The 26407-nt window shown below is 34.3% G+C and overlaps 2 protein-coding genes across 7 annotated transcripts; one reads left to right on the plus strand and one right to left on the minus strand.

The window, feature by feature from the left end:
* Window positions 1–214: 214 nt before the first annotated feature.
* Window positions 215–8539, plus strand: LOC126697584 (probable receptor-like protein kinase At5g24010). Of its 6 annotated transcripts, none has more exons than XR_007646225.1 (2): window positions 215–2948; window positions 8493–8539. XR_007646225.1 is itself a non-coding variant. In XM_050394649.1 (2 exons), exon 1 carries the CDS (start codon window positions 352–354, stop codon window positions 2827–2829), a length of 2478 nt encoding a protein of 825 aa, XP_050250606.1. In that variant the 5' UTR covers window positions 215–351; the 3' UTR covers window positions 2830–2876; window positions 8421–8528. The 6 variants fall into 6 exon arrangements, 5 of the variants coding, with proteins under 5 accessions (XP_050250606.1, XP_050250605.1, XP_050250604.1 ...); XM_050394649.1 differs by having other exon boundaries at window positions 215–2876; window positions 8421–8528; XM_050394648.1 differs by having other exon boundaries at window positions 237–1564; window positions 7132–8528.
* Window positions 8540–9706: 1167 nt separating this feature from the next.
* Window positions 9707–19739, minus strand: LOC126697585 (delta-1-pyrroline-5-carboxylate synthase). Its single transcript, XM_050394651.1, has 20 exons — window positions 19496–19739; window positions 18591–18662; window positions 18409–18512; window positions 18126–18228; window positions 17864–18025; window positions 16729–17006; window positions 16121–16271; window positions 15843–16007; window positions 15541–15618; window positions 15134–15223; window positions 14102–14188; window positions 13894–13980; window positions 13710–13806; window positions 13484–13587; window positions 13295–13370; window positions 12482–12632; window positions 12293–12361; window positions 12048–12114; window positions 11059–11129; window positions 9707–10077 (listed from the first exon to the last, which is right to left on the minus strand). The coding sequence occupies exons 1-20, from the start codon at window positions 19553–19555 to the stop codon at window positions 9996–9998; spliced, it is 2154 nt and encodes a 717-aa protein (XP_050250608.1). The 5' UTR covers window positions 19556–19739; the 3' UTR covers window positions 9707–9995.
* Between the last annotated feature and the right edge of the window lie 6668 nt (window positions 19740–26407).

Here is a 26407-nt window from a genome sequence, read left to right on the forward strand (position 1 = left end):
TTCAAGGAACCTCTTTATTTTATTTTACTCCTTTCACACGTTCTGGTAGATGCAAATAATTGGGGAGACTTTTCTATCCTTGAAATGTCTTGGACTCTTATTCAACATGGTGCAGACATATAAAGTAACAAAACGCATCCTTGGCATTACGATACTGTAGTCATGTTTAGAAGGGAACATGGACATTTCAAACGTCAAAGTCAACAAACATTTTCTCCTACACCTCTAATATCATGTGTGTGTTCAATACAAATTATTTCCATCCACCATTAGTTTCCTCCATATATGCTGATAAGGTTCTCCTCAAGCCTAGTCTCTCACTGAACTAACTAAAAAGCTGCAATTCCTTCCATGGAAAAGTTTCATATTTTCCCTCTCTTCCTTCTATATTTCCTTTCTCTTCTACTTTTCTCATCAGCTTACACCCCTCGAAATAAGTACTTCATCAACTGTGGATCAAAGACCAACGTTACAGTCAATGGTAGGAACTTCGTCGGTGACTCGAATTCAAGCTCACTTTCGTTCTTTGTTGGACCAAGCTCTACTGTAAGTGACACCAACTCATCAACAAATAACTCTCTTTATCAAACTGCGAGAATATTCACAAATTCATCTTTGTATGAGTTTGATATCATTGACAAGGGCAACTACTATCTACGTATCCATTTCTTTCCTTTCGTGTCTGGTAGGACTAATCTGGCTGATGCTCTATTTGATGTTTCGGCTTCTGATTTTTATCTGCTATCAAATTTTGCTCTTCAAAACAATAGTAACTCACCAGTGATTGAGGAATTCTTACTTACTATCAATGGAAGCAAGTTCAGCATCCACTTCACTCCTCATAAGAACTCCTTTGCTTTCGTTAGCGCCGTAGAAGTCTTTCTTGCCCCACCAAACTTCACTACTTATGGTTTCCCTCATGTTACTCCTATGGGGGAAAACGGTAGTTACTATGGTGTAGCATCTCAGGTTTTTCATACAATTCACAGGGTCAATGTTGGAGGTCCAAAGACTAATGACACACTGTGGAGGAATTGGATACCTGATGATGAGTATCTACTTTCTGCAGGATCTGCAAAAACATGTGCTACTTATAATGGTACGCTTCTCTATGATAATCCTGGAGGAACTAATTATAGTGCCCCGGATCTTGTCTACAAGACTTGCAAAGAATTGAATCCCACTGACAACATGGGATCAAATTCTTCTAACATAAGTTGGCAATTTGGTGTGAGTAAGAGATCCAGGCATATGGTTAGGCTTCACTTTTGTGATATCATTGGCAAAGACCCTTATTTACTCAAGTTCAATCTCTATATTTATAGCAATTTCAGTCAGAAGATAAATCCTTACGATGAAACTGATAAGGTGGCAGCTCCATTTTACTGTGACTTTGTGGTTGATTCAGATGATTCAGGATATATGAACATGAGTGTCGGGCCTAGGGAAGATTCTATAACTAAAACTGCCTATCTAAATGGGGTGGAGATAATGGAATTTATTAAAGAATCAGACTTTGTCCATATTCCAGGCGATCAAAAGAAACTAATTTTTGTTGTGGTAGGTACAGTTTGTGGTGTGACCTTCGTTTTCATTTTGGCACTGCTGTTCTTGTTAAAACGCATGAGAGCAAAGCATGTGGATGGGGTGGGTTCAAAGCCAGAGGTTCATCTTGGAAAAGGATCGACGAATGCCTCCCTCGTTCGTAATTTAAATTTGAAGTTGAAGATGCCTCTTCTTGAAGTACAAGGTGCTACTCATAACTTTGATTCCAAACGGTTGGTAGGTGAGGGTGGATTTGGGAAAGTTTATGAAGGAAGTCTTCAGAATGGCATGAAAGTGGCTGTGAAGCGAAGTGATTCAAAGCATGGCCAGGGCCTTCCAGAATTCACAACAGAAATCTTGGTTTTATCCAGAATTCGCCATCGCCATCTTGTTTCCTTGATTGGATATTGTGATGAAGGGCCTGAGATGATACTGGTGTGTGAATTTATGGAAAAGGGAAGCCTGAGAGAACATTTGTATGATTCCAATGAGAACTCTTCTCAGAGATCAGCTAAAAGGCCCACATTGACCTGGAAGCAAAGGCTTGAGATTTGTATTGGTGCAGCAAAAGGCCTTCATTACCTTCACACTTGCTTACATGGGGGAATCATCCACCGTGATGTTAAGTCAACAAACATATTGTTGAATGAACATTATGTTGCAAAAGTTGCAGATTTTGGCCTTTCAAGATCCGGTCCTGATGATCCAGAACATTTCAGTGTTGGCATAAAAGGTAGCTTTGGTTATGTGGATCCTGAATATTTTAGGTCCTTTCAGTTCACAGACAAGTCTGATGTCTACTCCTTTGGTGTAGTACTTCTTGAAGTGCTTTGTGCCAGACCTGCTATTCTTGACTCACCGAAGAGGGAGGAGGTGAACTTAGCTGAATGGGGGATGTTATGGCAAAAGAAAGGAGGACAACTTGAAAAGATTATGGACCCGCTTTTAGTGGGAGACATTAACCCTGATTCATTGAGAAAATTTGGTGAAACAGCTGTGGGATGTTTGAAGGAAAATGGAGCTGAAAGGCCTACTATGCTTGATGTGCTGTGGGACTTGGAATATGCATTGCAGCTTCAAAAAACTGCAGTGCAAGGAGTACCACATGGGGACAGCACAACAAATGCGATTTTGGGATTGCATTTGACTCAAAATTTGGGTTTGCTTCCTGATATCTTCCTTGATGAGGGAGGTGTTGAATGTAATGAAGAGCCCTTAAGAGGGGATAATGGTTCGGATGTAAGTGGAGTTTTCTCTCAAATAGAGATTGATGGTGCAAGATGATCGAAAGTTGCTTTGTGTTGAGGTCCAGAAAGTATCTCTTGTAACAGGTGTACCAAGTTACCCATGTAACAATCAATGAATAAACGTCGTGTAATTCAATTTTATACTCTATTATCAAAGTTGGTCCCACTAATTTTTCACATATTATTCACTCATTGAGTTGTCGCACAGAGGGCTTGTTATTTTATTTTGATTTTTGTTCTTCCCTGTTAGCTCTAGATGTGTCTTGATGTGCTGCTTTGTTTACTATTTGTGTTGGAGTGTGCAAGTATATATGCAAGTATGTGGCTGAGAAACAAGACCGTTGAGAATAATATCGTTTATGATAAGGATAAAACTGTAATATTAACACTTACCGATGAAAAGGTATAAGGCGACGTTCCAAACCAACCCGTCGGTCTTACTTGTGTCCATTGACAAGTGACGACTGTAGGAGGTCTACGGGTTCACCTCGAAGCTGACGGGAGCACCTTGGGCAAGGAAGATGGAAAGCTTACGCCAATAAGCTGAAGGAGGTATGCGAGACTCTGACGGTTCTGACGTGGCCCTAACTTGGTCTCCACACATGCATGTATAAGGAAATATCTTGTATCCCACGCTCAGTGCTAATGAAAAGGACTCCTACATGGAATGGGTTTTACAAAATACGCTTATGAAGGCTCTTATAAGGAAAGGACTTCTAAACCGAGGAAGAGATGCCAACCCTCTACTACTATAAAAACCCCAAAACCCTCACAAACCAAGGTAAGCATAATTTACCTCAGCTCTAGCACTCTAGAATTGTGAAAAGTTCTAACTTGACCTTCGGAGAGTATTTGGCCGGCACCACTGGTTATTTTTTCGGCATCATCAGTTTACTCTATGTTTATTTCCTAAAAAATGGAATTAAAGGGAAATGAGAGGAGAGTCGAGGAGAACCTTCACTATTGGAGATGCACTAACTTTCTTAGTGCCCTTTGGTTCTGATTTTCAGGCTGAGTTCTGATGAGAGCCTTCTACATGTGACTAAAGTGATTCTATTTTTTAGGCGCTTTATGGGCTGTTTCAAACGTGAGGAAGTGAAGAAGAAAAAAGAGAACTAAAATTTTTTTTTTTTTTAAAAGGATCTTTTTGCATTAGTGGTAAAAACAGCATTGCCAAACCAGTGCTTGAGATAGAGCCTTGGCATGCGCTGAGACTAATACGTTTGCTACACTTATACAAGAGCATTCCGCTGGATGTATGTTCTGAAAAAATAAAAAATAAAAATCAATGGAGATCATCTTGAATCATTATTTGGGATTCCATGTAACATTGTTTTCTTTTCTTTTTTAAGAGATTATGTCTAGGTGATTGCTAGATGAACTAGAAAGTACACCATGCAACAGTTATATGCATTATTATTCTCACTGAATCTACAGGTGATTTACAATTAAACACCCCAAATATGAGAATATACATGTATACCTCTTTGATAAAATGGCTACTATTCATTTCTTTATTTCATTTACTAAAAAATCAAAAGCTACTAATTCATTTCTTTATTTCATTTATAAAATAGGGGAGAGAGAGAGAGAGAGACCAGGTTGTTAATTCTTGGGTTGATTGAAACTATATATATCCTACAATAAACTATAGATTATTCAGAATAAGTTATAAATTATAATTTTTTGCAAATAAATTTTAATACCCTAAATTGAGAGATTAGTGTCAAATTGAAATCTTAGTGCTTGTTGAATTGTAAATCCTATCCCACCCCAATTTACTAATCTGTAAGTTTTTACCTTAATAGGATGAAAAGAAAAATAAACATTACAAATCAATCTCAAATTTAGGTACAAAAATTTATAGTTTGAGAGACATTGTAAATAACCCCATTGTTTAAGATAAATATTTGGGGTCACTAGCAATAATGTCAATCAATAAACTGCACCAGTAATTATCAGGCCAAAGGACTGATGAGATGGTTATGATTTCATCAAGGTCGGCTATTTCTTTGCCAAGTTGAACTAAGAAACTGTTGTATTTATGGCAGGTTTTTATTGAGAAGTTAGTTAAGTTGCTTTTAGTATAAAAATGAAAGCGATGGAGGTAAAGATACAATATAGCAAAAATGGTGCCCAACACAACAGTGCTTCCACATGAAGATGAAGGAAGGAAGAAATCATTTCATCCATCAAGGTGCTACGTTCCTCCTCTTTTCCCTACTTAATTTTTCTTTCTTTTTTATTTAGAAAAGTTTCCCCTACTTACTTTGACTCTTTATTCAATAAAAAAAATAAAAATAAAAAAAGCATACATTACGACATAACAAGATGCTTCCTAGCAATACTTGCATTTACACTAAATTCATATGCATGGTCAAACAACTATAAAAATTGATATTACCCTTAAAACAATTCATATGCTTTTGACTCAAGATCACTTAATAATTATACATACAATATTACCCTTTCTAAATAAAATAAAATAAACAACTAGACAAATCAATATAAATTCAAACCCAATGGCATGGAAACACAAGCTAGTTCTCAAAATTTTAGAAATCAAGATTTTATTTCAGTTTGATTTCAGAACAAATAGGAGTGCTCTTATGATACTATATTAATTGAAATCCATTTAAGAAAACTTTTACTTGGAAAATAAAATTTGAGTTTTTTTTTTTTTTTTTTGCCTGTTAGATTCCAGATATCTCTTCCCTATGTTTTCAAGAACCTCTTTATTGTTTTAAGAATTTGCGTCTGACTAGAACCAGATTAATTTACTCCTTCTCCTTCCACACGGTCTGGTAGATGCAAATAATTGGGGAGACTTTTCTATCCTCGAAATGTCTTGGACTCTTATTCAACATGATGTAGACATATAAATTAACAAAACGCATCCTTCGCATTACGTTAATTACTGTAGTCATGATTAGAACGGAACACCGAACATGTACATTTCAAACGTCAAAGTCAACAATACACTTTCTCCTACACCTCTAATATCATGTGTGTGTTCAATACAAATTATTTCCATCCACCATTAGTTTCCTCCATATATGCTGATAAGGTTCTCTTCCATTCTCCCACTGGAACTAACTAAAAAGCAGCAATTCCTACCAATTTTCCATGGAAAAGTTTCACCTTTTCCCTCTCTTCCTTCTATATTTCCTTTCTCTTCTACTTTTCTCATCAGCTTACACCCTTCAAAATAAGTACTTCATCAATTGTGGATCAAAGACCGACGTTACTGTCAATGGTAGGAACTTTGTCGGTGACTCGAATTCAAGCTCACTTTCATTCTCTGTTGGACCAAGCTCTACTGTAAGTGACACCAACTCATCAACAAATATTTCTCTTTATCAAACTGCAAGAGTATTCATAAATCAATCTTTATATGAGTTTGATATCATTAACAATGGCACCTACTTTGTACGTATCCATTTCTTTCCTTTCATGTCTGGTAGGACTAATCTGGCTGAAGCTCTATTTGATGTTTCGGCTTCTAGTTTTTCCCTGTTATCAAATGCTTCTCTTAACAACATTAGTACTTCACCAGTGATTAAGGAATTCTTACTCACTATCAATGGAAGCAAGTTCAGCATCCACTTCACTCCGCATAAGAACTCTTTTGCTTTCGTTAGTGCCATAGAAGTCTTTCTTGCTCCACCAAACTTCACAATGGATGGTTTCCCTCATGTTACTCCTATTGGGGAAAATGGTACTTACTATGGTGTACCATCTCAGGTTTTACATACAATTCACAGGGTCAATGTCGGAGGTCCAAAGACTAATGACACACTATGGAGGAATTGGATACCTGATGATGAGTATCTACTTTCTGCAGGATCTGCAAAAACATGTGCTACTCATAATGGTACACTTAACTATGATGTTATCGGAGGAACTAATTATAGTGCCCCGGATCTTGTCTACAAGACTTGCAAAGAATTGAATTTAACTGTCAACAAGGGATCAAATTCTTCTAACATAACTTGGCAATTTGGTGTGAGTAAGAGTTCCAGGCATATGGTTAGGCTGCACTTTTGTGATATCATTAGCAAAGATCCTTATCTTCTCAAGTTCAATCTCTATATTTATAGCTATTTCAGTCAGATGATATATCCTTACGAAAAAACTGATCAGGTGGCAGCTCCATTTTACTGGGACTTTGTGGTTGATTCAGATAATTCAGGATATATGAACATAAGTGTCGGGGCTAGGGAAGATTCTATAACTAAAACTGCCTATCTAAATGGGGTGGAGATCATGGAATTTATTAAACAATCAGACTTTGTCCATATTCCAGTCAATCGAAAGAAACTAATTTTTGTTGTGGTAGGTACAGTTTGTGGTGTGACCTTCATTTTCATTTTGGTAGTGCTGTTCTTGTTAAAACGCATGAGAGCAAAGCATGTTGATGGGGTGGGTTCAAAGCCAGAGGTTCATCTTGGAAAAGGATCGACGAATGCCTCCCTCGTTCGTAATTTAAATTTGAAGTTGAAGATGCCTCTTCTTGAAGTACAAGGTGCTACTCATAACTTTGATTCCAAACGGTTGGTTGGTGAGGGTGGGTTTGGGAAAGTTTATGAAGGAAGTCTTCAGAATGGCATGAAAGTGGCTGTGAAGCGAAGTGATTCAAAGCATGGCCAGGGCCTTCCAGAATTCAAAACAGAAATCTTGGTTTTATCCAGAATTCGCCATCGCCATCTTGTTTCCTTGATTGGATATTGTGATGAAGGGTCTGAGATGATACTGGTGTATGAATTTATGGAAAAAGGAAGTCTGAGAGAACATTTGTATGATTCCAATGAGAACTCTTCTCAGAGATCAGCTAAAAGGCCCACATTGACCTGGAAGCAAAGGCTTGAGATTTGTATTGGTGCAGCAAAAGGCCTTCATTACCTTCACACTTGCTTACATGGGGGAATCATCCACCGTGATGTTAAGTCAACAAACATATTGTTGAATGAACATTATGTTGCAAAAGTTGCAGATTTTGGCCTTTCAAGATCCGGTCCTGATGATCCAGAACATTTCAGTGTTGGCATAAAAGGTAGCTTTGGTTATGTGGATCCTGAATATTTTAGGTCCTTTCAGTTCACAGACAAGTCTGATGTCTACTCCTTTGGTGTAGTACTTCTTGAAGTGCTTTGTGCCAGACCTGCTATTCTTGACTCACCGAAGAGGGAGGAGGTGAACTTAGCTGAATGGGGGATGTTATGGCAAAAGAAAGGAGGACAACTTGAAAAGATTATGGACCCGCTTTTAGTGGGAGACATTAACCCTGATTCATTGAGAAAATTTGGTGAAACAGCTGTGGGATGTTTGAAGGAAAATGGAGCTGAAAGGCCTACTATGCTTGATGTGCTGTGGGACTTGGAATATGCATTGCAGCTTCAAAAAACTGCAGTGCAAGGAGTACCAAATGGGGATAGCACAACAAATGCGATTTTGGAATTGCATTTGACTCAAAATTTGGGTTTGCTTCCTGAAATCATCCTTGATGAGGGAGGTGTTGAATGTAATGAAGAGCCCTTAAGAGTGGATAATGGTTCGGATATAAGTGGAGTTTTCTCCCAAATAGAGATTGATGGTGCAAGATGATCGAAAGTTGCTTTGTGGTGACAGGTGTACCAAGTTACCCATGTAACAATCAACGAATGAACGTCGTGTAATTCAATTTTATACTCTATTATCAAGGTTGGTCCCAATAATTTTTCACATATTATTCACTCATTGAGTTGTCACACGGAGGGCTTGGTATTTTATTTTGATTTTTGTTCTTCCCTGTTAGCTCTAGATATATCTTGATGTGCTGCTTTGTTTACCATCCGTGTTGGAGTGTGCAAGTATATATGCAAGTATGTGGCTGAGAAACAAGACCGTTGAGAATAATATTGTTTACTATATGTTTATTTCCTGAAAAATGGAATTAAAGGGAAATGAGAGGAGAGTTGAGGAGAACCTTCACTATTAGAGATGCACTCATTTTCTCAAAGCCCTTTGGTTCTGATTTTCAGGCTGAGTTCTGATGGGAGCCTTCTACATGTGACTAAAGTGATTCTATTTTTTGGGCGGTTTATGGGCTGTTTCATATGTGAGGAAGTGAAGTAGAAAAAAGATAATTTAAAAAAAAAAAAAAAAAAAAAAAAAAAAAAAAAAAAAGAGGATCTTTTTGCATTAGTGGTAAAAACAGCATTGCCAAACCAGCGCTTGAGATAGAGCCTAGGCATGCGCTGAGATTAATACGTTTGCTCTACTTATACATGAGCATTCCGCTGGATGTATTTTCTGAAAAAATAAAAAATAAAAATCAATGGAGATCCTCTTGAATCATTATTTGGGATTCCATGTAACATTGTTTTTTTTTTTTTTTTAAGAGATTATGTCTAGGCGATTACTAGATGAACTAGAAAGTACATCATGCAACAGTTATATGCATTATTATTCTCACTGAATCTACACGTGATTTACAATTAAACACCCCAAACATGAGAATATACAGGCATACCTCTTTGATAAAATGGCTACTATTCATTTCTTTATTTCATTTACTAAAAAATCAAAAGCTACAAATTCATTTCTTTATTTCATTTATAAAATAGGAGAGAGAGAGAGAGAGAGAGAGAGAGAGGCCAGATCGTTAATTCTTGGGTTGATTGTAACTATATATATCCTACAATAAACTACAGATTATTTAGAATAAGTTCTAAATTATAAATTTTTGCAAATAAATTTTAATACCCTAAATTGAGAGATTCGTGTCAAATTGAAAGATTAGTGCTTGTTGAATTGTAACGCCTATCCCACCCCAATTTACTAATCTGTAATTTTGACCTTACTCGGACAAAAAAAATATAAACATTACAAATCAATCTCAAATTTAGGTACAAAAATTTATAGTTTGAGAGACATTGTAAATAAGCGTTGTTTAAGATAAATATTTGGGGTCACTAGCAATAAAGTCAATCAATAAACTGCACCAGTAATTATCAGGCCAAAGGACTGATGAGATGGTTATGATTTCATCAGGGTCGGCTATTTCTTTGCCAAGTTGAACTAAGAAACTAATATCAAACCTACCTTATAATACACTACTGATATATAGGAAACAACAGCCAACACAACATTTTTATTCTCTCACTTCTTCTTTTCCCTTATTTCCAGCTTGTGGGCTGAACAGCTGAAGCTCTTGCCACAAACTCAGGATTCGTTTGTGAGGTCCTTGTGGGTGTAAACTATGTCTTTATCACCATCAACCACTTGTCCACTTCCTTTGAGAATCCTGCATATGCCACAAGTATCATGCTTATACCTATGTAGATTCTCCTTGCTAAAACATGTTTCTTGTGATGTTGCATTCTTTACCTTTCGGGAAGTAAGGGGTAAATGAAGTCTATGACTAAAGGCATGTGAAAATAGCAGAGGAAAATAAATTGCTCCAACTATGTGCATTTGGATTAGCTTTTTTTTATTAGCTAATCTACTCATGTGCAACTTTTAAAAAGCCTCACGTTTTGTAGGGATAGCTGTAACTTTCAAAAACTAAGCAGTTTCACATGATAAGATATCAGTTGCTTTATCTGATATTTCCTTCTCCAATAATAAAATGGTATAGAAGAAAAGGTCATGAAGTCAAGACAAGAACCACTAGATGTATGTGTAACTTACAAATTTAAAAAATGTTAGCTACTTATTTTCTTTCTTGGATGAATAATTGTCAGTTACTTTATAATTTACCTCACAGTTCCTTGTAATGCCAGTGGGATATATTTCTGCATTTAATAATACTTTTCACTCAAATTTTATCCGCATGTTATACAGTTGAGTCAAAAAGTGACACCTAATCTTTAAGAGCAAGACTTAGGTACAGTACTTAGCTGCTATTCCTTAGGTTTCATTTTTAAAATTCTGTCATGCGGATTTTTTTGCTTGGGATGAAAGTGTATTTTCTAATTAAATAACTACATAGCTAAATTTTAAGAGAGGAACCTAAGGAACAGTACATAAGGTACTATACCTAAGTTTTGTTCAATCTTTAACAACCAAGGCACAGGCAATCCTCAAGTTGTCCCCTCTACATCATGTTATAAGAAAATATGTTATAATGTTTATTTCCAAATGAGGCATGATTTCTTTATCTTTACCAATCTTTGCAACACAAACTTTATATTCTCATCAGGGATGCTTCTATAATTTACCAAAGGGACAAAAAGAAAGAATTTTGATGTCATTAAATATATCAACAGAGATCAGCAGTTCATACCATCGTGTTGTTAACAGTCCTTCAACTCCTACTGGACCCCGAGCATGAATCCGGCTTGTACTTATCCCAACCTAAACAAACCATTAAAGAGAATCAAATACAAGATCAATAACACCAATCAATGTATATATAAAAGCGAAGACCTCACGTGAGAAAGCATGAGATTCTACTAAGTGACGCATTCTATACAAAAAGAATTGAAATATTTTCAAATGCCACATCAAAAATAAGAACAAATTAAATATTGACTTTTTATTTCATTTGGTTCAATATTTCAAGACTTTTCTAATTAAAATGTAAATATTCTTTGTATCTTTTGGTTCAATGTTTTAAGACTACTCCCTCAAATATACACACAAAATTCTTTGCATTTCAATTAATCATTTTCACCTCTTGCATTTCTACTCCTTTATATATACCTACCCATGGCCCTTCATGCCATCCCATGTCACAACAGAACAAAAATGATTTCATTTACCTTCAATCTTTTGATGATATCTACCTAGCTTATTCATTCTTGTCTCATCTAATCCTACCCCGTATAAGTTGGCTACAACCAAGAAAGGGGGCATGCATTTTATATTGAGCGACAATGGTAATTACGATTTTGATGTTAAGGTCAAACGTTGTAGATTTGTGAGTTTTGTAAAGGATGTGATTGATTGTGGGTGTTTGGGATGTGTATTTTGTTTTAGAAGAGAGAGACACATTTTATATTAACTTTTATTTACAATATTCCTCCAAAGTTGTTTTTTTATTTCTCATTACTTGAACTGAATAATTATAATGGATATGTGTGTAAAATTTATAATTGTTTCTTCTTATGATGAACTCATTACTAACAAAATTCTATAACAACTATGCTATAATATATGTACAAAATTCTTCAAAACCATCTTATATAAAATATTACAACATTATCCATACATTGCACGGTTAACTTACTAGTTTAAGTAAATTTTTGAGCTAACTACTAAATGATGTTATACCTCGGCACCTAGTCCAAACCGAGCCCCATCACAAAATCTGGTACTTGCATTGTGAAAAACAGCAGCACTGCCAAACAAACCACAGTGACTGAATTGTTATCATCACGGATTACAGAATAAATTCTTAACAAAGATCAAACTAGTACCATATTGGTATATCAAATTCAACAGTTCAAAGAAAAAAAAAATGCAGAAGCAATGAAAGTAGAAGTAAATAGTGTGTGTGCGCGCGCGCATGCTCCAACCTGTCAACTTGGTGAAGGAAAACTTCAGCAACTTCCCGGTCTTCTGCAATGATGCAATCAGTATGTGCGCTGCCAAAAAAATTAGAAATAAAATCGATTCATCTCCCAATGTCTTCTAGACAACTTTAGATGTGTGCAGAGAGAGAGGGAATTAATATGATTCTTATCAAAACGGAAATGCTAACATACCTTCCATGTTGATGTATATGATCTATGGCTGCATATACATCATCCACAATTTCAACAGTGCAAGCCAGTGAATTGTACTCATGATGAAATGACCTGGCCTCGGGAAAATTCAGCAGGGAGCTTGCCCGTGGTCCACCATATAAAGTAACACCTGCAAAAGATGCACATCAGTTGTTTAACCTTCTCGATTGTCCTGAAGGTTACTGCATTGCGTAACAGTAGTCAGAATACCAAACTTGAAGACATCTAAAATAGGGTGAAGGAGCAGTATCAGTGATAATTCCATTCCACCATTTTGTTTTGAGCTTTTGGTAAGCTATCATATCAGTCATAAAAGATATCAAAATGAAATTTCAACCTTCTAAACTGCTGTCAAATTTGATCTAATTACAGGAATGCAAAACCTAAATGGCATAATTTTGATACTTCCGCCATTTCAATTTGAGTGTGTTGGTTTGAAACGACACAAATTTTTAATTAAGAAAACAAAGTATACAATTTTTACTAAACTGACCAAAGGTTATGCAACTTTTAATTAGTGTCTTAATTGATTTTTTGAATTATTGAGCTATGGGAAACTCAAGCTTTTAAATAAGAGGTGACGAAAAATTTTCATGTAAACACGACTTATACCTAAATTGGTCAAAACTAACAAAGACTACCCACAGTTGATGGTTCAAGGGTTCTATACTATAAAGAGAAATTTAGCATGATTACAAATACCTTCCAACCTCCCCAGCAATAAAAGGGATACAAAAAGTATGAAGTTTTTTTCACATGTAAAATAAAAAGGGTTTGCAAGAAAAGTCCAACCTTCAACCCGAAGGTCAACAATAAGCTCAGATAGTCCTTCACTCTGACTCAAATCCTTGTGAACAAGAAGTGTTTCCTAAGAAAAGTAAAAGACATCAACCAAAAAAAGTTGTAGACCCTCATTTACAGAAATACTATATAAGGTCATTGAAATTGAAATTATCAGCACAAAAGCCTACAACAAATTACCATTGCATTACAGGCTGCTGGATAATCTACTTTTGCATCCACAACGATTCGCTTTGCCATATCCATGTTAGCAGACTTATCGAGGTAAACATGGCAAATTCCATCTGGTAGCAAACAATGCAGCTTTAGTTATCATATTCTTCTCGCAGAATGAAGATTACTAATCCTGATCAAGCACACACTGTAGATTATATATGAACAAACAGATATACGTAGCTTGCCTAACCTGCATGACCCAGAACTGGAATTTTAGTAGAGTTCTTGATTTGAGATACAAGTTTATTGCTGCCCCTTGGAATTACAAGGTCAATCACATCATCGAGCTGGCACACAAATGTAAAGGCTGACTTTTAACTTAGGTCTAAATATTAACGTCTAGAAAATCAGTTATTGTTATTAGCTCTGCCCACCTTAAGCAGATCAGGAATCTCCTCTCTTGAAGTTACAAGTCCAATAAGTTTTCCACCAACACTATCCGGGATGGCATCAGTGATAATCTACAAATATTCACAAAGAACGGTGACTTAACAACAACTAATTTCACCAACAATGAAGTAAAATTTTGATATTACAAACAAATCTATTCCCAAGAAAAAAGTCATTTAACGAGGGAGACACCTTGTGCAAGATTGCATTTGAGCGCTTGGCCTCCTTTCCTCCTTTCAGGAGAAGTCCATTCCCACTCCGGATTGCTAATGAAGCTATCTATTCAAATGATAAAAAAAAAAAATGCCAGTCTTATAATGATGAAAAAAGGCCAACATTTATGGTTCAAAACATGTGAGCACCATGCCTGTTGTCATTCTTCACCAAATCAGCTCATATGACTTAAATAGTTAAATGAATAAGTACAAACCACACAGTAATGCATCATACACTATTTTTATGTAACAAGTTTACTTGACAATGAATAACCAATGTAACTCGAGCAAGGTACATAAAGTCATAAACACCACTGCTTTTAGTGTCATCACAAACTTCTTGGGATAACAATCCCTTTTTTTGTTTTTTTTTAATTGGTAAGTTCCACATGCATCCAATGGGTTTTGAACTCAAGACCTCACTCTCCACCTTGCTCTTACAAGGGTGGGAGGTGCCATTTGAGCTAATGCCCATTAGCTTAATAGGATACTAATCTCTACTCTACAAGTAATCTATAATTCTTTTTTTTAACTGTCACTGTCTTTTAACCTTACATATTACTTATTAATTTCTTTATATGTCAGTACATATATCGACAATGACAGTTCTAGAATATGAACCATCAAAACTTTAATCTGATTTTTGAAGGGTCTGTTGATTCTTTCAAATATTACACAAACCAGACCACAACTGCAGAGATTTTAACCCATCATACTACCTTAAAAGCACATTTTGTGCAAGGAAACAAACATTTTTAGGTCAGGCAACCTAACATTGGAGCCCTGCAAACATCATAACCCAATATTTGCTTGCTTTTTACTTCATATTCCCAATCAACAATGCCAACAAAGGTTGTCATTTTGCTAGATAGGTTATCATATAAATCAATAAAGGAACAATATGCCCCAAAGTTATAACAAAATCAAATTAACTCATTCACAATATCCAGAAAAAAATAAAAAATAAAAAATAATGCAAATTTTAGTCCACAATTTAGGTCCTGTATACCTGCACCAGCGCATCAGGACGTGACTCAAAAACAATCAGGAGAACACCCAAGGGAGATGATGTTTTCTCTAATACAAGTCCATCTGCAAGCTGGATGCAAAATTAATCATCAGCAACATCATAGACCTATTGTCAATATTAAGATCTAAATATCTTTTTGGAATATAGATTGTTGGACTTTTATCTGTAATAAATCTGAAAAAAATATCTAGCTTGTTTCTCCTTAGCATTTTTTGTATTGATAAGTTACACATACACCCAATGGGTTTTGAATCACACCACGCCCAAAACTTGTGAGAGAAGGAAGTGTCGTTTGCGCCAAGGATCATTGGCCTATCTATACCCTTGGAATTGGTGTGTGAGACTACCCAAAGCCTGAAAATATCATTACAACCTCCACTGCATACCTCAGTTCTCTTCAGAATGCGACCAATTGGATCTTCCATGTTTGCAAGCACACGTATTGAGTTTGCAAGGCTTGAAATCTGTCAAGTACAATTGATTTGCTGAGAACAAAATATTTAAACGAGCAATGTGCAAGATAAAGACATGTAATCCAATAAGGCCATTACACCCACATGGCACCATTTCCACAGGATCAAAATAAAGATGGACAGAATCCAAAGTGATAAGCAGTAACAGGAATTTTAAAAGAGAAATATATTAATATTGCAATAGAGTCAAACTTATGTTATTTTGCATGTCTTGCCTTCCCAGGCTTTAGAGCCAGCCGAGCTATCAAGGACTTTTCATATCCTGCCTGTTGTGCAGTAGTAACATCAGCTTCATTTTCTGTTTTAATCAGTTTTTCATTTGCTTCTAGGGCATCAGCTATGTCCAGCAGAATTTTTTTCCTATCATGTGAAGAAATGGCCTGTAGAACAAGATATTACTGTGTAATGATGCTTCTGAATCACAATGCTTAAATGGAAGAATGAGTGACCCAATTTGCAGAAGAACGATAAACATGAAGCAACTTGATGATACCTGAAGCCGCCTGGAGCTTTCCCTTGCTGCAACTGCCATCTCACGTGAACTACATTCTTTAACTGTGGCCCATAAATGTGCATCTTGGTGAAAGAGGGTTCCAAGACACTCTCCTTGAAGGACTTTAATAATGTTTTCAGGAGCATACCCACTTCAAAAGAAACAACCAAGAAATCATTGCATAATCATGCAAAGCAGACAGCTTATAAATAAATACCTTCCCTTGACTGAAAAGTTGTACTAGTTATTTAAGTTGTTGGAATAAGATACCAGACTTGAGAAAGAGGGTGGGAGAGGGAGGAAGTAGAGGGCTATAACTTTTTTAATCTAAACTTGTTAAATAGAAGAACTGTAGTACATGAGCAAGATATGAGTAAAAAAAAAGTAAATGACATTAATATTTTATCAAAAATAGATATTTAATACTTTTTTCTATTTCTATAAATTAGAAAGTTAGTTTTTTCTATTTCTATTTCCCTCTTGCAATCACATGGCCCAAAAATGTTCTGATAAATTGGACAAAATAAAGATATTCCCAGATGTAACATTTGTCCTTGCATTGTGTTTAACCAATTATTGAAGGACAGGCTTCTAGGACAAAAGCATACCTGGTGATAACAACAGGGATGCCGGCATAAGCTGCATTGACAGCAGCTTTTACTTTTGCAGTCATGCCCCCTCTTCCCACCCTGGACTTGTCTCCAAAGGTAATTCCACCTTGATGTTTTTCCTTAACATATGTATGGATTAGCTTTGACTTTGGGTCACTTGGAGGGCCACTATAGAGACCCTCTACATCACTCAACAAAACAAGAAGATCAGCCTTTAGCTCCAAAGCTAGCAGAGCAGCCAAACTGTCATTATCCCAAAATATACCAGAAGAATCCTGCACAAGAAAGGTCTTAATCAGAACCACGAGTAAATGGCACATTAAATACTGAGATAGGTTGAGAGAGTCTAGGAAACACATTTTCAAACTTGCCTTACATGCCAAAAAGATACAATATACTGATTTCCAATAATCAAGGGTAAATGCCTGAATCTACCATCCTTCCCCCTTGGTACCCCAACCCAAAAGTACTCTTGCTGGTATAGGGGTCAGCGCACACATGCAAGTATATTTGCCGGCAAAAGCCAGTCAGTTTAATGTATAAAAAGATAAGATTACAATCCTAAACATTGTCTCCATTTCTTGTCAAGCTAAACTCATCAGGACTGTGCACATAAGGTTCCCTCTTTACTCTAGTAAAAAATTTTATTTATATAATGTGTAACAGCCTATACTCAGCACTACTAAGTCTTAAAAGCAACTGAATTGAAAGTTGAAACCGATTAAGAGGAAAAAACCTAAGGCAATAAAGTCCAAAAAGATTCATATAAGCAAAAACCAGGACATAATTGATGCCAACCAAAGCAAGTATAGCTCAGAGATGAAGGAGGAGATCTCCAAAAAATATAAGTATTGTAAGAGTCTTTTTAAACAGTTTGATCATGTTATAGCATTATCAACTTAGGTTAAATGGCTTCTTACATACATTTTTTAAAATAAATAATAATTCAATAGTTGGGGGAAGGGGGAAGGGGGATTTGAACCCTAGAAGCCTCCTTTGGAACACCAGGAAGTGCCAGTTGAGCCATTAGGCTCTTGGCTGAATGGCTTCTTATACATACTGCTATTTCTTGACAATAATAGTAAAATTTACTTCCAAGCAAGAAACAAAGCAGTTAAAAATGGTAACATACCTCATATGGAGCTCTCCTGGTGCTGACTGCATCATTTTCATTGAAAATTGGAATAACCTTGAGAGCTAATAATGACTGTACAGTTTCACTAAGTTGATTTCTAAAAGCTTTGTCCCTAAAATCATTATCTGTTACAAGAAGCTGAGCCGATGTGACATCCAGCTGCAGATGGGGAAAATAGACTAATACATTAAATCCAAAACAACCACAAAAAGGAACATGGTAGAAAAAAATATATATATAGGTCAAACATTTTAATTACCTGACTAAACAATGTATCATAGAGAGCCATAAGACAATTTTGTCCAACAGCGGCACATGCCTTTCCATCAAGCTCAACTTGTGGTTTTTGGAGATCAGCAAAGCTGCAAGCAATAAATAATTACCAAGTTCATAAGCAATTTGAACTAGCTCAAAAAGGAAATCGACCCCCCCACCCCCCAAAAAAAAAATCTTGGTAACGCTGTAACACATTCTAAAGCTTGCTTTATTTTTAAGGCTGCATTCCAAAATCTTTTTTCCTTGAATGTGCAGCAATGTCCAACCTGCTGTTAACTAATCTCCTGTATTTAAGCCGTTGGCGGCCAAGGCCGACAGCACCCGACGACACTACAATAACCTCGTAACCTTGAGCGTTCAAATCTTTAATCTGCATCACATTCAAAATTTAATAATATCGTAACATTCCCAATTTTAGAGCAGCATAAGGTAATATATAATGGTATACCTGTTCACATAGTGCTCCTAGTCTTCCTAGCGCTAGTCTTCCATCGGCTCGAGTAACAACAGCAGTCCCTACCTTCATTAGTTAAAAGCACAATATCAACAAATGTGTAAAAAGCATCAAGGTTTCAAATTAGTCGTGCATACCAACATGACAATTCTCATAATTACTTGAGAGGAAAAAAGTCATTTTTAGTCTCTTTGACGACGTGGCCAAACTAACTTAAGATCATCTCTCCACAAGGACTAAAAGCAATCATTTTAAGTTTGTTAGGGACTAAAAAATCATTCACTTTAAATTTTTTTTTTGGGGACCTTAAGTTCGTTAAGAATTAAAAAGCAATATCTTTAAACTTCAGAGACTAAAATCACTCATAGCCTATGGTTAAGGGACCAACAATGTATTTTGACCACACACCAAAAAAAAAAAAAACTAAAAACACATTTTGAGAACCATATGCTTTCTTTAATTGCACAAGAAAATAAATCCATGAAAACAAAACAACAATGTGTGGAATTTTTAGTTAATATTGTGGTGATTGGGGAAAAAAAAAAAAAAAAAGCCCATTACTCCATTTAGATTGGATTATAGTTAGCTTGCACAATATGCTCTAAATGCCAAACCAAAAGTGAGAAATGATAAAATTAAAACCTTCTCTGTACAATTTTCTGGGCTAAGAAAACACAGAGCTAGCTAAAGCTAAAGCATATATATACATAGAACTGAGAAACAGAGCAATTGAGTATAAACAACCAAACATTGCTTCGTTTTATTTACAGCCGAAAATGGGAGATTTTCATTAAGCAAAAACAAATAGGAAGAATATCTCAATTATAGAAAAATTTGAATGGAAATGTAAATGGAAGAAGAAGAAGAAGAAGATTAAAGAAGGAGAAAATGTGAGAAACCTTGATAACGAGGCGCTTGACTTCTTTCAAGAAAGCTCGAGAGCGATCGAGGCCGTCCATGGCGAACACTGGGCGAGTCCGACTCGGTCAAAAGAACGAGGCGACTCGGACGGCGCAGCCTTGTTGAGTTTTTTTGTTTTTGAGAGAGGGTTTTGTTTTAAAGAGTGGCTAGCTATAGCTTTCAAGTTTTACAAGTTTCTAGTTTTTTTTTAGTTAAACTTTAAAGACTTCAGATGCCAGATGCCGAATTTTATAACATGGACTGTAAATTGCCCTTTCTGTTTCATGCATTGGTCCTGACCAAAAAGCTATAGGCCTTTATAGCGAAAATTTAGAACAGCCAACTCTTTTTACCATAACTGTACCGTGGTAAATTATGATTCATAGAGAAAATATAGTATGTCCAATGTCCATAAAAAGACAAGACAATTATTGATGGTTTCCCGCATCAAAATTGTGATCCTAGAACTACTCCCTTTTTTTTAGGTTTGACTTACTTCTTCTTTTTTTTTTTTTTTTTGCCGCAATCTCCTTTTGTTTTAACGAGAAATTGCTACATCACCCACTAACTAAATAAAATGTGAAAATTAAAATTCACTACCACTTACTATTGTATATTCAAAATAAAATGACATGTCCAATTGAAAAGTACGTAAGCCAAACTCTTTTTTTTTTTTTTCCTTTTCTTTTTCTTCTTCTTTTATTTAATGAAAAATATATAGGGTGGACAAAGTTTGTGGAAGTAGATGAGGAGGTCCAACTTCTACAGCCATATAATTGTAGAATTTAGAGTACGGTTTATCTGTCTACACTTTATTAAAATTTGAAAGTGAGAAAAGGTTAAACTCCAAACTGATTTAGAAGAATTTTTCTTCAACCCATTATGTGACAATTTAAATAAAAAAATTTAAAAAAAAAAAACATCTACATATATCTTTAGTTATATAATTTTGTTAATAAATCATATAGCTTGTTTAAATAATATGTGGTGTAGATATTGATTCGTTTAATGATAGATTAAATGAGTATTAAATTTGTGATTATAAATAAATTGAGTTATACACTCATTTAAATGGATAAAATTAACTTAATACTAATCTTTTTTTATCTATTTCAATTATCAAATATCATCCATTCAATTTCAAATTTAATTTTATATATATATATATATATATATAATATCAAAGTGAATACTAAATGATTACCGATTGAATATTTATAATGGACAAAGCGTTCTTCTAAATCATGTTGAAATAATCTTCTTCATCTATTAGGTAACTCATAAGACTATTCGAATAATCCAATCTGTGATCCTAGAACTACTCTTTTTTTTCCCTTTTCTTTTTCTTTTTCTTTTATTTAATAAAAAAAATATAGGGTGGACAAAGTTTGTGGAAGTAGATTAAGAGGTCCTACTCTTACAGGCTACAGCTATATAATTGTAGAACTTAGAGTAGGATTTATCTGTCCACACCTTATTAAAATTTGAAAGTGGAAAAAGGTTAACTCATAACTAATTTAGAAGAATTTTTCTTCAACCCATTACATGGCAATTAAAAAAAAAAATCTACATATATCTTTAGTTATATAATTTTGTTAATAAATCATATACTGTTGCTTGTTTAAATAATATATGTGGTGTGGATATTGATTCATTTAATGATAGGTTAAATGAGTATTAAATTTGTGATTATAACAAAATTGAGTTATATACTCGTTTAAATGGATAAAATTAACTTAATACTAATCTATTTCAATTTTCAAATATCATCCATTAAATTTGTGATTAAAACCGATTTGGATATTCATAATGGACAAAGCTTTCTTCTAAATCGTGTTGAAATAACCTCCTTCATATATTAGGTGACTCATAAGACTATTCCAATCTATGACTATTGGGTGATTCATAAGACTATTCGTGTGTTTTAAGTCATTTTAAAAAATAAATTAAATATTAAATATTAAGTCATGTTACTAAAAGTATGCATAAAAGTGATTTTTATTTTGTTTTTTAAGATAAGCAAATTGTGCAAAAGATGTGGGGTTTCAACCCACATACACGAGTCACCCTAAAGAATTCGATTACCACTAGTTTACCGCTTGAACCCCACATAGGCAGTCTTGTTAAGTTGCTATGTAATGGCTTGAAGATGCTACCATTGGTGAACTCCTAAGTCCTAACTAATCCACTTATTCAAGTCATCGATCAAGTTGGCAACATAAAAGCACCCCTTTGGCTAGTTAAGGTTGCTTGACCTGATATGCAAAACTCATTGCACAACTCTTAGGGTTCATTTGGTTGGATAGGTGGAAAAGTGAGAAGGTAGAAAATGGTAGGAGGATGAAAAAGAGGAATGATAGAAAATATTTTAATTTCTTTCCTTTTTGTTTTGGTTGGGAGTGGAAAAATTGAAGAATGGAAAAAGTGAGTTTGTATAAATTTACTTATATACATTTGTTAAAAAATGATAGCCAATTAAAACAAAAAAGTGACAAACAACTAAAAAAAATCACCCAAATTTTAAAAAATATATAAATCATGTCCCAAAAAAATTGTCTAGTTAAAACAAAAAAAAAAACCAAGAAGAAAGCAATGCCTAGGAAATCCACAAAAAAAAAAAAAGAAAAAAAAAAAGAAAAAGAAAGAAGAAGAAGAAGAAGCCAACGTCCAGCACATGAAAAAAAAAAAAAAAAAAAAAAAAAAAAAAAAAAAAAAAAAAAAGGCAACGTCCTACAGCACAAAGAAAAAAGAAAGAAAGAAAAAAAAAAAGGAATTGGATGAATTCTCACGTGTAGAAGCACATGGGCATTTTTGTCTATTAAATAGTCTTATTTTCTTCTTTCAATTTGAAAAGAAAACTTTTCGGTGGGTTAGGAAATAAAGCACCTAGACCCCACTATTTATTTTTTTTCCTCTTCATCCAACTAAACACAATTCAAAAAGTTTACCTTTATATTTTCTCTCTAAAGTTTTTCATCCACCGTATTTCACCTTCAAACAAACAATCTCTTAAATTCTTGAACCAGACGCCATTAACTTCAAATAATTTTGATGGATAAGTTGGTATTCCATGAAGGATGTCATTTTGAATTTCTCACTCTAAGGTTGAGATCTTTCTCCAAAAGGGTTTATTATTATTATTATTATTATTATTATTATTATTATCCTCCAACAGGTGTTGGGTGTAAGAGCAATTGAGATTTCCCTGATTATTGGTTTTTGTTTTTGTGTCTGAGGCTTGAGATTTTTGTTTAATATTATCTTAAATCTTAAATAGTTTTCTAACGGTTTGGTTGAAAAGAAAACAAATGAAATAAGAAAAAAAAGGGGTAATTTTATTGTTTTATGAGATAATTTTTTAGTTGATGTAGTTTATTTCTTTTTCTTTTCCAATTAAACAAGTTATAACTTTTTTTTTTTGGTTATAATTAAACCATTTAATGTAGCACGTAAGCATTTCATCAACCATAAAAAAATTTGGCGAATCAATGATGGTAATTGGCACACAATAATAACATCAAAACATGTTTGAAAAAAATAAGAACGAAATTGTCACACGAAAATTGTTGAGGACTATAAACACATTTATAAGAATGGGAAAAAATTAGTCAAATTAAGTATAGATATTTGTTTCTCAAAAAAAAAAAAGTATAGATATTCATTTTCAAAAAAAAATATATATATATATATATATATATAGATATTTAATTAACAAATACTACTAGTTAATTTGGTGATTATGTACTACTTCCCCGTTTCTCAGCCACCCAAACCGCTTGTTTGTCAGTCTCATGTTGAAAACTTGAAATTATATCATACTTTTCTCAACTTATTAAAAAAAAAAAAAAAAAAAGAAAAAAGAAAAGATAATAATAATAATACTTTTTTTTTTCTCATTTTCTGCAAGTGTTTAATAGTATTATTATGTGGCTTTTCGGGATTGGATGGCACATGGAATATTTGGTAATACGAACTAGACAAGATTATTTACTATTTTTATATGTTTTTGTAAAACTGTTACAGCAGCGCACGGCGCCTTTGGGTTGGTGGCGACGTGGCGTCACGACAAAATTCATATGACTTTTGTATAGCTGTAGATCCGTGCATTATTAGATAGATATTCACGCTCTACATTTGCCTAACATTAGATCCGTGTCTTTTTGCGGGCAGATTCTGTCGATCCTAGCATAACTTATTGAGAAATTTTAGCAAACACGAGCTTTTGCGTCACATTATTTGTACTGTCAGTAGATTGCGATTGATAGTAAGTTTACGTGAAAATGAAGTATCAATTTACTGAGACACGTGTTATGTGTTGTGTTGGTAGAGTATCTCTCTTCTAGAATCCACTTATTAGTGATAAAATTTAGCAACACAAGCTCTTGCATCATATTTTTGTTGCAATGTGGTAGATTGCGACTAGTAGGTTTATGTGAAAGTAACAAATATCAATTTAGGTGAGAAATGAAATATCAATTTATTGAGACTCGTGTTATGTGTGGGTAGAGTATCTCTCTTCTAGCATCCACTTATTATTGATAAAATTTAGCAACACAAGCTCTTGTATCATATTTTTGCCACAGTTTTGTAGATTGCGATTAGCAGATTTATGTGAAAGTAACAAGTATCAATTTATTGAGACTTTTTTCATTGTCATGTGCAGGTAGAGTTTGTCAGTCTTAGCATTAACTTATTGAGAAAATTTTGCAATATAATCTTTTGTGTCGCATTTTTGTCACAATTTGGCAAATTATAGATAGTAGATTAATGTAAAATTGACAAGTAGTTAATCATATATCTTATGGTATATAACATAGTTACAAGAAATAGTGTAATAAAGGTTGTGATTTGAAATAACTTTAACTTATTTAGTTTGTCAATTTTTTTTTCTTTTTTGTTCCTTTTTGAAAGTTTAGGAACATGACAAAATGTCAATTTATCTTTATAATATATATTTTTTTAGTTACTAAGGTAAAGTTGATACTTCAGATTGTGTTCAAATATTATTAGATTTTTCGTTGTGTCAATTTTTTCTAGTTAAATACATTTCTACCCTAAAGAAATAAAATTTCAAAAATTAAATAAACTAAAAGTAACTCTAGAAGTAATGTTTTTGTAAGCGCAAAACTTCATGCACAATAAACTGGTATAATTGGTGAGTTCATATGAGAATGTCTCCAATCATAACCTATTATCTTAGTTCTTAACAACTTATGAAAAATATTATGAAAAAATTACATCTCTAACATTGCTAAAAAAACAAAAGGGGTGAGAGTTCAGACTTCGTGGAGGAGAGAGAGGGGTATCCAGTATCCAGGACCTCCAGGTGCACCTTTTGCTACAATATATTTTTTTCTCAATTAAAAGAGTAAGAGGATACATGAATACATACGTGTAGGAAAAGAAATCAAGAATCCAGAGGACCAGAAGTGTTTTACTTGCCTCTTATGCTGATTAAATAAACATCGACCTAATTGCCCTTAAATCTGTATATTCCTTGCACTTGGTTTCAGTTCTCATTCCTCAAGAAACAAAAAACACAACAAGAAGAGCAACATGAACACATGCCTTCATGTTCACCATCATGTGTTTCTTCCACTTGGTTTCACCGTTTCAGTTCTTATTCATAAAAAGGAAAACAACAAGAGAGCAACATCTTTTTTTATAAAAAGGAGTTGGTTAAATTACTAAATTAGTCACTAAATATTACCCAAAATTCAAATTGATCACCGATTGTTTGTTTAGTCAATTTCATATCTCGTCATAATCATAAAATTAAGTTCATCGTTGAGTCACATTATTTTTTTGATAATGACACCTATATCTCTATGCTTTCCATAGCAAGTCACCCTCCACATAGGCAAAAAAACAAAAGAGAGGGGATGGTAATGGATGAGGAAACTAAAACTTTTGTCCACAAATTATAACCTTAGCTGTGTAGAATTTTACATTATAAAAAAATAAAATAAAATAAAAAAAAAAAAAAAAAAAAAGGGTGGAACTATGGAAGAAGATAACATATAGGTGTATATGCTATTAGTTGAAAAAGACCCTTCAAATCTTATCTCCAACTAAAATGATTTTGTCTCTGAGCCTCGACCTGTCTGCTTTTGCTTGGACGGGTGTAATTAGATTCTCCTAAATCAATTCATGCAAAATACTCGTAAATCAACAATCTCGCTTTTGCATGACCATGTTTCATGGCCATTCTTTTGTTGCCTCTAGTATGAGTCTTGCAATTTAGGGTCCGTTTGGGAGGATGGAATGGAAAGGAATGAAAAAAATCAATTTAGAATATTCTTCCCTTCCCTTATTTGGGAGTTTTAATGGAGGGAATGGAAAGTTTATTCCCTTATTTGGGAGTTTAAGTAAGAGGGAACAGAATGGTTAGGAGGGAATGCTCATTCCTCCCTTTTCCCTCAAAATCTCAAATTTTTGTTCCCCTCAAAATTGGGAGGAATGAGAGGGAATGGATTTAGGTTTAATGAAATTTTTGTTAAAATCTCTAAAATACCCCATTTAATATCAGCCCTTTTTTTCTCATTCAGCTGTAAAAAAATATAACTATCATTCTTGCACAATATTGTCCATCCTCTGCAAAGTGAAGCTGCTGCTGCTAGTCTTTCTTTTTCTTTTGTCTGCTACAATTTTCGGTTATTGCTCAAACCAAGTATGTCTATCTTTTTCTTTTTTTTATGAACTGTTTGTCGACATTTGTCAACATCCTCGTATATTCATAAATATGAAGTCTAAAATTACAGTAGCAATGTCCAAGGTTCAATTCTCTACCCCACTATCAAATTATATAAAGAAAAATTACCCATGTTTAACCCAAAATAAAGTTGTTGCCACATGAATGTTCCTTTGCTAGATTTTTTTGGGCTAAATTGGGTGTTCCCAAATTTCTTTTA

This window comes from Quercus robur, chromosome 8 (assembly GCF_932294415.1).
Source record: "Quercus robur chromosome 8, dhQueRobu3.1, whole genome shotgun sequence".
In the NCBI taxonomy this organism is placed as follows: domain Eukaryota; kingdom Viridiplantae; phylum Streptophyta; class Magnoliopsida; order Fagales; family Fagaceae; genus Quercus; species Quercus robur.

Bases quoted from the DNA above. Each gene is read 5' to 3' on its own strand.
- LOC126697585 (XM_050394651.1), bottom strand. From the start codon at position 19,555: ATGGACGGCCTCGATCGCTCTCGAGCTTTCTTGAAAGAAGTCAAGCGC. The intron at 18,229-18,408 runs GTTGGACATTGC...TATTGCTTGCAG, and splicing joins AGGAGATTAGTTAACAGCAG to CTTTGCTGATCTCCAAAAAC. The intron at 10,078-11,058 runs GTATGAACTGCT...TGGCATATGCAG, and splicing joins GGACTGTTAACAACACGATG to GATTCTCAAAGGAAGTGGAC.
- LOC126697584 (XM_050394649.1), top strand. From the start codon at position 352: ATGGAAAAGTTTCATATTTTCCCTCTCTTCCTTCTATATTTCCTTTCT.